Source organism: Belonocnema kinseyi, chromosome 8, assembly GCF_010883055.1.
Source record: "Belonocnema kinseyi isolate 2016_QV_RU_SX_M_011 chromosome 8, B_treatae_v1, whole genome shotgun sequence".
Classification (NCBI taxonomy): domain Eukaryota; kingdom Metazoa; phylum Arthropoda; class Insecta; order Hymenoptera; family Cynipidae; genus Belonocnema; species Belonocnema kinseyi.
Window position 1 is genome coordinate 92,461,558 of NC_046664.1, and position 16,409 is coordinate 92,477,966.

A 16,409-nucleotide genomic window follows, 5' to 3' on the forward strand; every position below is an offset into this window, starting at 1 on the left:
CCCCAAGGCCTTACGTATTTAATGGATGATCCCTTATCAAATAAATTAGTAGAATTCAGTTGACACAGAATTATCATAGGAAACTACTAATTATTCATGCAAATGCTTACTGAACCATTTCGTAAATAAATTCGCACTATTTCAGTTAGTAATTTTCTATACTAGTTTATATTTAGACTATTATAAAATGCTCTATGATACCTAAAGGACTTTGCATAGCTCTTCTCCTGAGGTGATTGCTAGATAGATTGTTCAGCGACCTGGGTCGGAGCAGTGTTGCGGAATGAACATGTTATTTAAATAAGCTACACGGAAGTTCTAGATTACTCTAAAAACCTACCCCCCATCCCCTCCACGCCCTCCCTTATACCTTCTCGTACACTTTCCTTTCTCAGTTTTCTCATATGAGCTACTTGATCCTCGACAGTATAACGAGGCTAGAATCGAATAACATTTGGTATAATGGTGTAATAATAATAAACTAATTTTTTACGACTTTTCTTCAAATAATCTTGTAATTTTTCGTAATTTTCATCTCTTTTTAGTTGATCTCCTTGTTGGAAGGAGAAACCCAAACAGGGTATTCCGATTCTTTAATTTCAAATTTGCAGATATAAATGATAACAAAAGGGATTAAGAGGATGATAGAAAAGGAAGAGAGGGGAAGGTAGAGCTCCTGCAATTTTCGGATTGGTTCTAACGACCTACATGAAAGAGCTGCTTATGGGCATGTGACTTGGGTTATCTCCTCCCCTTTTGCATAATGACAAACCAGAGCGGAGGCACTGGCAATTTGTACATTGTAAATCCAGGGGGTATAGTCCACTTTTTCCCTAATACGTCGGTGCAGTACTTGAGTACGTACTTTTCGGGTTTTGGAAACATCTTCTACTCCTTGATCATCAGTTAGTCAACTGTAGGTCCAGAGTAAAGACCCCGGCTTTAAGTTTGCTTATGGGATCAGAAGACATTTTTTCGCAGTATTCGTATGAAATTTCATGATAGAGAAAAAAGTGTTTAGAGTGATTTCGAAAGAATTTGAGAAAGTGAATTGATTTAAAAGTGAATGTTTTTACTGTGATGTCAAATTGTGATCTTATTTACGGACCACTAAGAAACCCCTTCAGGTCCACGGATTCATTGGAGAATTTCAATTCCTCTCAAGAGATGCATCGAGGTCGAGATCAAAGGTATGTGAAGTTTTTCTTGAATTTTTTTAATACATAAGAAATTAAAATACTCTAAAGGCTGTGGCGAGAGTGATCGAAATTCAGATTCAAAACAGCCCAGTGAGGAAAAACTTTGCCGATGTCTTTACGACAACTTTACGATATCATATGCCCATGTCGTTAAGGTATCTCTTCGATATCGTAAAGAAGTCGTATTATCTGACGATGTCTTTACGGTATCGTAAAGACACTGTAACGACATAGACATTGGATGTCATAACGATGGCGTCAAGACTTCGTCAAATTTTGTACCTACTGGGAGTTTTGCTATTTCAAGCACTTTTTCAAGCATTATTTTTTTTATCTAACCCTAATAGCCCGGAACATTCCAGGACCGTGCCTTCTACGTCCCGCTGGCACCTTGAGAACTTTCCACTGAAACGTTATTATAAACTGACATAAATTTTTATCTATCTCTTAAGATTAACACGTAAAATTGCTTGAAAAATTCCTAACGCCGAGGAAATACGTTCAGTTCGCGACTTACCTTCAAAAATAAATGCTTAAAAAAATTGAAAATTTGTAACAATTTAATATATTATTTAATAAATGACTGGTCATTCTTAAATTACTGATTAATGATTATTTTCAACAAAAATCACTTTTAAAAAGCGTTAATAAGCCGCAATATTTACTTATTTCACTTAATGTTTTTTCTTTGGGGACCATGAGAGTGGCTTAAATTCATTCACCCTTAACATTTTTTTATTGTTTCTTATTATCTGATGAATTCTGAAAAGTATACAGTCGACGCTACTTACCTTGCCGCTTCCCCTAACTCTCGGTCGAGCTCTTCCCTCACCACGAACGCTACGACTCTGCATCCGAGAATTGTTCCGCTCGCTATTTACGTTGCCGTCAATGGTTTAGGTCTTTAAGTTTTAAAGCAATTTTAAAGTGCAAAAAGTCATTATGTGCTTTGCTAATGAGGCTTATAAAAGAATTTCGAAATCATAATATTTATTTCTTATGATAATTTCCTTGTCACACGAGATAACCTCAAGTATGGCAAATTTAATCGAAGATTTATCAATAATTCGTAAACGCTAACCTATTTTTTCATTTATTCCGCGAGAGAACGATGTGATCACAATTTTTTGTTACCAAATATGAGATAATTACTTCCATAATATGTATTCTGAAAATCGAACTTTCACTGTTTGTAAACGTTGATCTGCGTGTGGCAACGTACGTATCTAGCGAAACAATTCGCATCAAGATTAGACTCGAGAGTGGGGGAGCATCGTTTCCATGAAAATTACTCCCCTACGGTTCCATCCGCGGCAAGGTAATTAACGTCGACTGTACTGAAACACAGAATTATTTGTAATATTTATAAAAGGGTAATTTTGCAATGTTAAAGTAACAAATAAGAGCAAACGTAATGTGCAGATTTTCGCATTAGTTATTAGCCATTGTCGAGATTTGTTTGGTGCCTCACGGCGATAGTGTATTAGAATTACAATAATTATATTTGTTCTTTGTTAATTTTCAGCAATTTGGCGAGTACTCATTGGCAAACGATGCGAAATATTAAGAATGATTTGGACCGAGTAATACTTTATAATTTAAAATTAAATATGTTAAATGACAACTGCAGCATTTACATAACTATAACAATACATTTAGGGTGATTCCAGAATGGATCGTGACGTCGTTGCGATGTGATTTCAAAAACTTTTGATATTGAGATTTAATGTTTCTGAATGTTTCTAATTACAATATACTGCATAGAAGTATCAAATATTAAGGTTCTCAACTGGATATTTCTCTGTCAGTATTATGTGAATATAATGCAATTCAACTTCTTGTAAACGATGTAAATGTGCCTAATATTGATATTTTTAATCAAAAGTTAAGAGAATTATACACCTTCATATATAAAATTTGCTCTAAAAAATCCTAGTTTTGGTTAAATCCTCCTGTTTCTTATTGGGATATTCCCTAGGATGTTAAAGAAAACTTCCAGGATATCTTTAGATGGGGAAACTTTAAACACCTGATGAAATTTTTCCATGACCCCTCTCGATTTTTATTTAAAACTGCTTGCAAAATCACGTAAGGCTAAACCTTTTCTAGTCGAAACGGAACGTAATAACATAATGAATCAAGTCAGTGCTTCAAATTCGACTGATTTCCATGTCAAATTAAATAATATTGATAGATTGAAAAGTTTTTTTTTTCATAAATGATATTTGAAATTCTTGACATACAATAAAGACTTTAATTAATAAAATGGTGTTCATGTCAAATATTAATAAAATGCCATGTTTTGCGCTGAAACATTCGAAAACTAATTTGGTTAAATAAACAAGAATTTTGTTTTAGTGGCCACAGAATTTGGTTATTATACGAACTTTCTTCAATTTCACAATGTAAAAATAGTATGTATTATATTTCCCGTGTGACAAGCAGGCGCGCCTATAACTTGCATAATGCCGAAGGAATAAAATTAGGAATTTATTGTTAAGAAAGCTTTCCTGATTTAAAAAACTATTTAGTTAGAAATATAAAGCAATCGAATATGGGTCTGAATTTGAGAGGGTTATTCATACGTGACTTTTAAAGTAGTTCTAAATAAAACCCAGCGAAGTGTCATTGAAAAATTTGAACGACTATGTACAGTTTCACTATTTAAAGATATCCTGCAAGTTTTATATTTTTTCCACCTTCATGTCAGGTGATATTCGAAGAAGAAAGGGGAGGATATGCATGTAGACAAAACACTGAAAATCTCAAAATTTGACATTTCAAATCAATATTTCATAAGTATTCTATGAAAATCAAGGGATATTATATCTCAACATCAAATTTCTTTGACATCGCGTTGGTGGTGTCCATAAATCACGTGATAAAGAAGTGTTTTGGGGGATCAGAAAAAATATAACGAAAAATCGCTGGGGAGGGGGGTCTTTGGGCTAATCACGTGACGTTTTTAATTATATATGCAGTTTCACAAAAGATTATAAGAAGCTTAACGAAAATTATCGGTTTTATTATTTAATTGAATAGTTTTTGAAAAATAAAAAATAATATCTAAATATACTCATTGTGAAAAATTATTTTATTCCATAACGTCACGGTCAGTTACACGCGGGTTAATCATTTAGCCGAAAACCGATCACGTGTTTTATGGATGACCTAGAGACGATCTATTCTAGAATAATTGATTATATTAAAAAGTAACCGAATCTATTTGTTGTCACAGCTCAACCCGAGAACCTTCAAATGCAAGACTTGCACCTATACAACCACTATAAAAGACGATTTTTGGGAGCATTTGCGGATTCACATCAAACCTGAGAAAATACGCGCTTGTCCGATGTGTAATTTCGTGACACAACACAAGCAACAACACGAGTACCATATTCGAAATCACATGGGTTTAAAGCCCTTTAAATGTGATAAGTGCTCATACAGCTGTGTCACTAAGTCAATGCTCAATACTCACATGAAATCACACTCAAGTGTCTTTCAATATAATTGTGCTGACTGTGATTATGCCACTAAATATTTGTATGCGCTCAGGAATCATCTGAGGAAGTTACAACACAAGCTGGGGAAGGTTTTGAATCCTGATGGGACAATAAATCCACAGCCTTTTAAGAGGGGACGAAAAACTAAGAATACTGAGGTTGATAGTCCACACGTTGCACAGGTGAGGATCTTTGAATCAGAAATAATAAGAATATTTATTTGTATAAAAGTGACGTTAAACGAGGCGTCTCGTTTGAATGATCTCGTTTGCATAATAATAAATAAAGAATAAACCTTCACAAATATTATGTAACAAAATTTAAAGGGATTTTGTAGAGTGATAAACACAGTGAAACTTACTCCAGAGAATTCTCATTAAGCGAATGGACTATAAAAACATCATTTCTATCATTTAAGATTTTTCTGCCAATCGTAAGTTTTAAGAAAGTATGTTTTTATTGTCCATTGGCTTAATCGGCCATTCCAAAGTAACGGTTGGGACATTGGCACGCATAAAAACTTGAAAAATCGTTATTTAAAACAACTATATCTTGTTTAAACTAAGCTATCTGTACAAAGATGCATGAATTTGTAATTTTTCAGATTCTAAAATTCTATCAAAGTGGATAATTTTCATGATATAAAACGAAAAAGAGGGTCACGGACGGGACTCGTACGGGGCTCACTTCCAGACTTACTTTTCCTTTCGATCAGAACTCTGCGAATTGAGAAGAGTTATAACACCAATTTTTTTGTAATGGATTTTTCTTTTAAAGTTTTCTTTTTATATATATCAAGTTCGAAAATATATGACTTAGAATTTTGGATAAAATTCTTCTTTTAGGTAACGGATTGGACATGTACGATCAGGAAGTTAGTTTGGAGGCTTTACAGATAATATATCTTCAATATGAACTAAGAGTTGAAAGGAGTAAGGAGAGAACTCAGGGTTAAAACGTTTATTCTACGTACATTCTTATCAACATCTATATCTATAAAATTAATACTAATATCACACTATTTTATTTAATCTTCAAAATCACTTTCGGAGTACACATCGCTGTTCGCAAGGGAAAATTCTGAGTTCATGCAGCATAGACATCGAAGTTTGCCCAACAACAGTACGATAATTGTCAAATTTTTTGAAATGATGGAATGCGCTTAAGGCTAAGACTTCACTGAGTTCAAAAAGAAACTAGATAGTTTGTATTGGCTCAATAAACAAAGTTATGGTATTCATAAACTTAAGATGTAATCTTATATAGGTTTCAATTCCTTTGCAAATAGATGAATTTATTAGGAAGAGTGTATTTAATTTAATACGTACGATGTTCCTTGAATTCTGTAAGTAGAATCTGACCGAATTATGATCAAGCGCCGTCATTAGGATGATGGTCGGACGAAAGGCTTTGAAATGCCAAATGTCCCATCCGTTATCACCCTCCTATGTCCCATCCGTTACCACTTTTTTTATATTCGCCTAGTATTATGAACATTTTTAAATTAACCATGCTGGGTATTATCTCAAACTAACTTTAGATCTTAAATTTTTCATCTTTTAGAACATACTAAAGAAAAGAAAAAAAACTTTTCTATTATTTTGGTAACGGATGGGACCAATCATACCGAATCTTAGAAGTTCATAAAAAAGGAATTGCAAACCAAATAATTTTTCTGTATTCTATATGAATAAGCAGACAAATAATTGTATATTTCATTGAATATTTTACATTAATAATCCAGTATTTTTAGTAGTTAAGAAAGTCCACAAAAATTCCATAAAAAATCATAGGTACTTTGGGTCACTTGATGTCCTGAACAAACATTGCTGAAAAATAACCTACAAAACCAATATTTTGACCGAATTTTTTCTGTTGTACAAGTAATGAAATATATAGTAAATATCTGAATTGTTAAATATTTCTATTTTTAACATTTTTATTTTAACAGTTTGGGTTATCTTATTTTGGAATGGCCGTAATGCGAATATTCTAAAGTAAGCTTACTGTGTTTATCACTCTAGAAAATCGTTAAAAATGTTGTTTAAATGATATTTGTAAAGGTTGATTCTTTATTTTTATAATAGTCCAAATTAATTTCAAAACCTCACAGAATCATTTTTTATTTAAATATGAAGTTTTTCAAACAGAATTTGTATTAGAAAATGTTTTTGACACAGGTATGAGTGTTTGAATTAAAAAATTGAAACGGAAATCATTAGAATATGGTAATTTTTTACTCAAAAATCCCAGCATTTTTTTCTTGTTTTTTTTTTATTCATTCTAGTGTGAAAAGTCTGAACAAAAGAGACATTTCCTTCTATCTCGGACCGTGAAAAGCTTATTCATAGTTTCAAAAATGTATTGGTAGAATAATATTGAAATCAAAGAGTAATTTTTTTGGACTTTTTGAGAGGAATAATTAGGTTTCTAACACTATTTTTTATCTTTTGTAGACTTTGCAAAAAATGTGATTTTCTTAAATTCGATATTATCTCCAAGGCGCAGACATCCAGGACATGTTATATAAAGCAAAAGAAAAAAAACAGTGGCGTTTCATAGACTAAAATCACTTTGAACATCTTCAAAAAACCCGCTGCCGTTTCGGCAATTTTGAACTTTTTTACTTTTCAACCGTATTTCTTCAGAATTTGTAATTTAGAGTGCCAGAATTATTATACTATTAATTTAATTTAAATTTGAATTCACTATCATAAAAAATATATATGGTTTGTCGGTAATATTGGTGCATTCTCCATAATTAATTTTACCCTGTAGTGAAGATTGCTCTGTATACAATTGAAAATAAAATATTAAAACAAAAATTTTGTTTTCAGAATACGACAAACCGCAAGTTGAGGATGATATACCCCAAAATGATGTCTTCGGAAGTGATACCTGGACAGATTTCACCTTGGATTTCAGCAATGTCGCCAATCTCACCAATGGGAAATCCTGTAAATGTGGGCGCTATAAACAACACACTTGGAATGAACAGAATAAATTTTCTTCCCTACAATGTAACATATTTCATAAATACAATGGCAGTGAATGAAAATGCCATTAACAGCGGCCAGATTCCGAGCGAGTCTCCTTTAAATCTCAAAATCCCAGAAGGAAATTGTGTTCAGGGCAAAAATAAGGATATTATAAGGGTTCCTGATATCATGAAACATCGTGTACCAAACTATGAAGTTTATCATGCAGATGAAGATGTTGCACCTCTAGACCTTAGCATGTCTTCACAGGCATTTCATGGTAGTTGAATCCGATGAAGAGTATATATAGTATTTCCCTACATTTAATTGCAATTCGATTGTATTTGTGTTCATTGTCATATAACATAATATTCATATATAAGATGCACGAATCTGTGTTTCATATGAATATAATATTCCAAAGATTAAATAAATACGTTTCTAAATAAATATAAATAAAATTCAACAAAAAAATGATATGGAATACACAGGAAATTCCATTTAAGTGCGGTTTCTAGCGTGGTCCTAAATTGAGTTCACTTAAATCAAACACAACATTCGCTCGCTTCGAGCAACTGGCCTGAGCACCGCCTCTCTCGGTCCTGCGGTTCGCACATCGCCAAAATGCCGAGAATTCAAATTCTAGGAACGATTTGAATGAGAGTTACTCGAATGGGATTCCCTGTTTATATATTTAAATACCAGTCCAAATACCATATAATAAGTCGTTCGTATATATGCAAAGAATTAAATATAGTAAGATATATAATGTATGTTTGGAAGATATCAATTTAGATTAAATAAAAATGCATATTATATACTTGTAAAACTGAAAATAAATATTCGTATGTTGTCACTAAAAGTTTACTTTACGTTTTGAACATTTTTCTCGTTATTGTTTAATTACAGTCATCGTTATATTAATAATATGAAAGACAATTTCAACCGAAAGTTTTTTGTATTTTGAAAGTAAGTTTTGTTAATCGGGCATACTCTATGTCAAAGGTAACAATTCGGTTTCTTTCATTTTTTGTTATTGTATAGTACTTGGGCTACTAAATAATTGTGTCAAATAAGGGTTTGGAAAAATGTGAAATATTTTAGCAGATATTGTTAATTAAAAATTGGAGCAAATTTTGACAATTTGTGTCTGTTAATATTCAACGGAGGAAAAAAGTCACAATTTTTATTCTTGATTTTAGATGCAAGGTGTATAGTGAAATTATAAAATAGATATAATATTTAAAGTGTACTAAAATTGTCTGCGCAGTATTCAAAATGTGTTTTTGTTGCATGATCAATGTGAATTGTTTCTAGGCGTGCTCAATTATACTGAAGAAAGAAAATTAAAAAAAAAGTGTGATAATCAAATTATTGAGCAAAAATGTTTTTTTAAGAATTAACAGAACTTATTACGTATTGGTTATTTTTTTTTTCATTCTTATTAAATTTAATAATAAAATATTATACGTGTAGATAGTGTGAACTATTCTTTAATATAATTTTAATTTGCATATATATTTTTGCATAAAAATATGAACATTATGCACAATTGTATCCACTATGTATAAAATATCTATAATTTTTAAACCTAAAAAAGTGGTTGATTCTTTAATTTGCTAATACATTTTTTTTTAACGAAAAAATGTTCAGCTGGTGTTAAGTTCTACGTAAGAGGTTATTGCCGATCGCGTTGATCTTTTATACAAACCAATCAGTTCATGTTACTAAAAAAAGTATATTTATCATACTTTGTCTAGAAAAAAAGTGTGAATCGCATGGAAATTGATAAATGTTAAGAATAGCAGAATAATTTTGAGTTTTTTTGGAAAATTTTCAAAAAAATGCGTTTTCTGCATTGTTTCAGTCAAAAATTACATTTAAACAATAAAAAATGGTTTCACGAATTAACAGCAAATTGAATAGATCAAAAACACTTATTAATTTTGTTTGGGTAACTCAAAAAATTAGTCATGCCCCCAAAAGAAATTCGAACGTTGCCTTTTTTGAACCACCCTATTGTAAGTACATACAATGTCTTAAATAAAAAATATTTTATTCAGATTTTATCAGAAAATATTTTTTTTTTCATGAGATAAATTAAAAATGTTGAGCTGACTGTGTTGTCAGCGAAAAACCTTGTCCGAGATTTTATCAGAAAATGTATTAGTAACGCCTTGGCTGCGTGTACTGAAATTTCGGTATAAATAGCCGAATTTTTTCGATACGAATAGACTGCAAATAGAGGGAGCTGGAAACGAGTCTATTTTTAATGAAATTTTGATGCGAGTAGCTGCATTTTTGTTTAGACATATGCCCTTATTAATCATTTTTTTATAGGACGAGTAGATTTTCTTTTAATCGTAAAAAATAAGATCGAAAATAAAAAAATTAAGTTTTTAGAATAAATTTTTGGAAAAAGGACAAGAAAGACGAAACAAATGTAAAAAAAAAGTTTCTTTAACCAAAAATATCTAGAAGTTTGTTATAAAATCTGATTAAAAAATATATATAGTAAACAAGAATCTGCCCGCTTTGCGGGCACGTTCTTATAGCGCTCTGTGTGCGTGACTAGCAAGTTTGAACGCACCTGTGGCGCGCGATTATTGATTCTCGCGCTTCATGCTCGATGATGCATTCACCTCGCGATACACGCTTAGTCTTTGTGCTTACCCTACATTTGTGCGCAATTTTTAAAAAATTAAAGGTCAAAACATCGATATCTTCTATTTGGTGATTGAGAATCCTCTTTTGTCGAACCTCCTTCAGCTTTAACAAACACATTCTCATTATGTATCTCGTACTTCGCATTCGATTTTGTCGAAAGTGCAAACTTTTTTGCATTATTACATTCTCATCAGAGAAGGTATTAGATTTGTGTAAAATTTGACCCTCCCAGTTTTTATCAAATTTCCACGTTTTGAGACCCTCTGAATCCGAAAAACAGGTTTTTAAGAATGTGTCTGCCTGTATGTCTGTCTGTCTGTGAACACGATAACTTTTGAAAAAAGTAATCTATTAGATTGCCCTTTGGTACACTCGTTTAGTGTCCTAAACTAAAGATCAAGTTCGGTAGCCAGCCATTTTGGATGAAAACTCAAAAAGTGGTCACATTTTGAATATTTTTGAGACCACTTTTTTAAAAATTCTAAAATTCTCTGTATGGTTATTCATGGTATACAAAAAATTTAACAATTTATCCTAATGACTTCTTTCGAAAAATCAAAAATTGCTAGAGTTATAGCATTTTCAAAAAAAAAAAAAACTAAAATGAACAATTTAGGCTAAACAACTCATGATACGAGAAAAAGTCTGGAGAATAAAAACATTGCTTTTTCAAAGCCCTACAAGATTATGATAACAACTTTTTCAATTTGGTCAAAAAGTTGAAAATGCCAAATTTGATCGTACAAAAAAATTTTGAGACCACATTTTTTCAAGATGTACAAATTCTATGCACGGTTGTTCATAGTACTTCAAAACTTAAACAATTTATCCTTCTGACTTTATTCTATAAAAAAAAAAATTGTCAGAGTTAGAGCATTTTCAAAATTCAAAAAAACAATTTAAAATGAACATTTTAGGCCAAACAACGCATGATATGAAGAAAAAGTCAGGAAAAGAAAGACGTTGTATTTTGAAAGCCCTACAAGATTATGATAACAACTTTTTTAATCTCGTCAAAAAGTTAAAAATTCCAAATTTGATCGTACCAAAAATAATGAAAAATTCCATTTTTTTGGTCAAAATATGCAATATGCGAAAAAAATGAAAAAGCTCAAATTGCGCGCCCTGGAGAGTGTGCCCGCATGGCGGGCAGATTTTTTGTATCTATGTTTAAATAGACACTTCCTATTAATAAACATAAATTATATATGATAATGTTTAAAATAATTTTTGGTGGCAAACCTGTCATGAATTAATTTAATACTCTTTAGAGTTTGGAACTGCTCCAGCAATAGTTTATTAATAGATTCGGTTATGGTCGATGATAATTATAGGCGTGAAATCGTGTTTTCTTCTTCTATGGTTTACCATACGAAACAGTAATATAATTCCGATATAATTCAGTATGAAACTTAAGTTGTTCAATAAAATCTTTTACGTTTTACATCAAACTGAAGATTGTACTTGCTCTTTAGAGGTTGACATTGTAAGTCTGTTAATGTAAGGAATACTCGTTCAAAACGGAATCCTTACAATGCGCTTTTTTCCGTAATGAAATAAAATCTAGATAAATTTTTCCATTACATACATTCTCATTTTGTTTATATACCTATAGAGTTATAAACCTGCGGCTAAGAAAGGATCGAAAAATTCCCCGGCCTAATGACCGGGAAGTCCCAGTGCCATTGGAAAATAATTTTTATGATTCTCTTTATCTTGCGTGAACGTAGTATTATTCAAATTCTTGAACCCAGTCCTAAACTTAGTTAGGATAAATACTTTTATGCTATGAATGTAAGGATAATAGAGAGCTACCTCGAAACTGGAAATACTTCAATTCTTCCTCAGCTCTAATGCTCTAATTGGTTTTTCAAAACTCAAATCACTCCCAGACCCATTCTAAACATTTAGTTGTCAACTGGGCGATTTCCATTTGATCGCAGCCTATCTGCTCGTTTTACCCTCTCCACTCGACTTCTCCCGAGGGGCAAATCACTCTCGAATCAGTGTAATTAATGCAAAGAATTACTGTAAATAATGAAGGCGATACGGAATCATTGTGAGTTTAATGCAAGGTTTAATGTATCTCGTTATTCAGAAAGATCAGTAAGAAGCGTAAAGAAAATAAGGTATTTTCCGTAAGTGTTCGGAATGTGAATAACGTACGAAATAACGAAAATAGTGTATCGCGCTGTCTCATAAAGCGACCCTTTGCGTGTACAAACGAGTCGACGTGACGTAACGCGGCACAACAGTAGATTGCCTGCAGAGTATTTCTAATATTTTAAGGGGAAAAACAAGTCAATGAAAAAGCTGCGTGTTAACTGTATGAATTTGTATCTCGTACTATTTTGAAACATTCAGAGAATAATTAGTTAATTATTAATCAATTTCGTAAAACATGTAACGTTGAAAAATTAATCAAAAATCACCACATTTACTGAGGAGTAAGACATAATTACTAGTTTTTGTGTATTTGTTCATTTTGATTTTTTTTAATGAAAAAAACAAAAATGGAAACCATCGATAAAATATTCAAATCTAATAAAGAAATAATCAATTATTGATGAATAAAAATACAATGGCGGGGTGTCCACTGTGTGGAAATTTAAGGAAATCCGGGAATCGTCCGGGAACTTGAAAAAATCCGGCAAAATCCAGGAATTGTCCTGAGTTTTATTTTTGGTGCGGGAAGTGCATTTCATTTCTTCACAATTTATAGTTTCTTTCTTGTGCCTTTGACCTACTTGCGCTACTTTTTCTTGCTTAAAATTCAAATATAAAAAAAATGATAATTTTAAAAATAAATTTTCACATTGCAATCGAGTAAATTACGTATTAGTTTGGTTGAACATTTTTTCACCTGAAAATTAAATTATCAAATTTTTTGTTGACAATTTATCTTTTTAAATGCCCAGTTCACCTTTTTTGATAGAAATCAATCTTCCCAGTTGAAAATTTATTTTCTGGTCGAAAATATTATTATTCTAGTTACAAATTCATAATTTTATTTATAACTCTGTTTGAAAATGTAACTGCTTTTTTAATATTGGTTTTCTTTGTTATGAAAATTTTTCTTTCACTGAAAATTTGATTACTCCAATTGAACAATTGATTTATTGCCAAATAATTCATTTGTTTATTTGAAAGTTCACCCAAAATTCGGGTGTAATTGTATTATTATTATTATTTTGTATTTTCTGATGTGGAAGTGCTAGGTTTACGTATGGTAGGACCTCCACAAGAAAACTAATTTTTTGAAAAAAGTAAGAGCCCAAAAATTTTATATAGCGCACAAAAAAATTCTAAAAAAAAAGACCAACATTCTGAGCTATGAAGAATTTCGAAATTCGGTTCTGGAGGTGCTAGATTAATTGACCGTCGAAAATATTGATTTGAAATTATAATTATAATTATTTCATCAAGCTGGAAGTCAGAATTATTCTTCCTCGTTCCGAAAAACAAATTTCATATATTTACAAGTTAGTTTACAGATATATTATTAATGAAAGGAACAATACACGAAAATCTCGTCGAAAATACTAATAGGAAATGAAACTCAAATAATTTCTCAAACATACGAAATAATGAATATAAGGACTCGTATAAGGACGATAATAGAGTCACTGCGTCCGCTAGAAGTCAGATCATCTGACTTCTAGCGGACGCTCCTCACTATGCTGCGATCTGACTCAGATCGCTGCATAGTGCTATCACTGTATTCACACTATGGGTTTACGCGATTTGTAGTATGACGGTTTCAGTTAAAGCGAATAAGGCGCGTACGTTCTTTTTAATGTGAATAACGTCAGTAAATTGAACGTTATATTTTAAAGTTTACACTGATTTGAGAGTGATTAGCCCTCGACTTCTCCTCACGTCCCTATCTGAGTGATAGCGCTGTGTCGAGTCTTGCCAGCCCCCCCCCCCCTTGTCCTCATGAGGCATACAATACCAAATATAAAAATGTCATAGTTCTGCAATCAGCAAAGTAAAAATATTATATTCGGAATCTATGTTTTTTGCGATTTCAACGATATGTAACTTGTAATAAAAACATTAAGATTATAATAAGTTATGGCAGATTTACTCAATTGCCTAGAAGCATATTATACATCAAACTCTCGCTTTCCATCAAGTGTCGAGGGTCGCCTTCAAATGGCCTTGTACTGATTTCGGGGATCTATCTATCTCACGGTTGTGAGACATGGTTGTGGCTGAAATTTTACCGCGATTTCGTTGGAAGCGGGTGCAATTTTTCAGATTAGCACCCGCTCCCGGCGAAATCCTGCGCTTGTCCTTATGACAAATTTTTAATTACACATATATATATATATATAATGTCGTAATCGCCCTCACTCTACTCCCTTGAGAAACTGCGTAAGCCAAAAGTTCCAGGAAGGCCGAGAACGGAGTGACTGAAAGTGAGAGTTTGGTGTACTTGAAAAGATATATTTTCAACCAAAAATGAAATAGTGGAATTTTCAAATTAACAAAATAAATTCTCAACAAAATAATTAATTTTTAAACCAAAGTGAATGGAATCCTGAAATTTTCAGATTAAAAATGTAGTTTTCCACAAAATAATTCATTTTTAACAAAATAGTTTGACTATTAAGTTGTAAAATTCATTATTTGTTTAATTTCCCATTACAGTTTAAAATTAATTATGAAATACATAAATTATACATTACATTACAATATAATAATATAATATAATACATTATAATTATTAAATACCTACGTTGAATACATAATATTAATTTGAAAAAGATTTTTACCTAAGATTAGTGGAATTTTCAGATTAGAAACTTATTTTTCAGCAAAATAGTTTATTTTTAAACCAAGGTTGATGGATTGGTGGAATTTTCAAATTAAAAAAAATTAGTTTTTAACCAAATAATTCATTTAAAAAAAAAGTAAATAGAATAGTGGAATTTTCAGATTATAAAATTAGTTTTCAATCAAATAATGCCTAACGGTAATAGCAGAAACACATGCAATATTACTAATAATATTTTGTATCCCTGAAAAGGACCGCTTTTTTACACGTTTAAAACAAATGACATGTTCCTTCGTCTAAGCATCTTTAAAAATATAATAATAATAAATAAAAAGATATAAGTTATAATTTATTATTTTCTATTTTTTATAATAACATTGTGTAGTTGAAAAAATCATTAGAACCAATGCCTAGTTAAATAATTAATTTTAAACTGTTGCGGGAAATTAAAAAAATAATGAATTTTACAACTTAATAGTCGAACTACTTCGTTAAAAGTGAATTATTTTGTTGAAAACTAAATTTTTAATCTATAAATTCCAAGATTCCATTTACTTTGGTTTAAAAATGAATTATTTTGCTGAAAAGTAATTTTTTACTCTGAAAATTCTACTGTTTCATTTTTTGTTGAAAATATATCTTTTCAAGTATAATGTTCTTCTAGGCAATTGGGTAAAAATTCATATATTCTTTTGAATTGTCAACACACGAATTTTCTACCAAATGAACTCATGCATTTTCAACTATTCTATACGGAAAATTCCATAATGATAGCTAGCCAGGGTCAAAACATAAACTATAATCTGCCATAACTTATTCTAATTTTAATGTTTTTATTGCAAGTTACATATCGTTGAAATGCCAACATGCCCAAAACATTTGAGCAAATTCTTTTACATATGTAAAATAGCGTCTCGTCCACACTGCATTCTTTGAGCATTATCTCATTACTCACTTTTCCACCAGTGTTTTGCCACTTATAATTTGCAGGCATTACATAATTTTACTTGCATCTTTTCTTGATGTATTGCCCGTTTAGCTTTATTTGATATATTTTACCTTTTGATAATAATTTTTCTATACAATAAGGAATCAGCAATTTAAATAGAAAAAGGTACAAGAGATCAAATTACATTGCAAATAATTAAAAATTAAAACTCTAATATACTATTTAGCATAAATATTAAACACTCAAATTGTAAGGACTTGAATCATTTATTTTTATCAGTTATTCAAAAATTACTAAATGTTCTACTCAACGCCACTAACCCCGAGG

At 31.2% G+C, this 16,409-nt stretch overlaps 1 protein-coding gene across 1 annotated transcript; it reads left to right on the forward strand.

Annotated features, from left to right (window-relative positions):
• Positions 1-763: 763 nt before the first annotated feature.
• Positions 764-8,390, forward strand: LOC117178603 (protein hunchback-like). Its single transcript, XM_033370027.1, has 4 exons — positions 764-802; positions 1,128-1,190; positions 4,438-4,887; positions 7,543-8,390. Exons 1-4 carry the CDS (start codon positions 764-766, stop codon positions 7,969-7,971), a joined length of 981 nt encoding a protein of 326 aa, XP_033225918.1. The 3' UTR covers positions 7,972-8,390.
• The last annotated feature ends 8,019 nt before the right edge of the window (positions 8,391-16,409 follow it).

Bases quoted from the DNA above. Each gene is read 5' to 3' on its own strand.
- LOC117178603 (XM_033370027.1), top strand. From the start codon at position 764: ATGACAAACCAGAGCGGAGGCACTGGCAATTTGTACATT. The intron at 1,191-4,437 runs GTATGTGAAGTT...TTGTTGTCACAG, and splicing joins CATCGAGGTCGAGATCAAAG to CTCAACCCGAGAACCTTCAA. The intron at 4,888-7,542 runs GTGAGGATCTTT...TTTTGTTTTCAG, and splicing joins ATAGTCCACACGTTGCACAG to AATACGACAAACCGCAAGTT.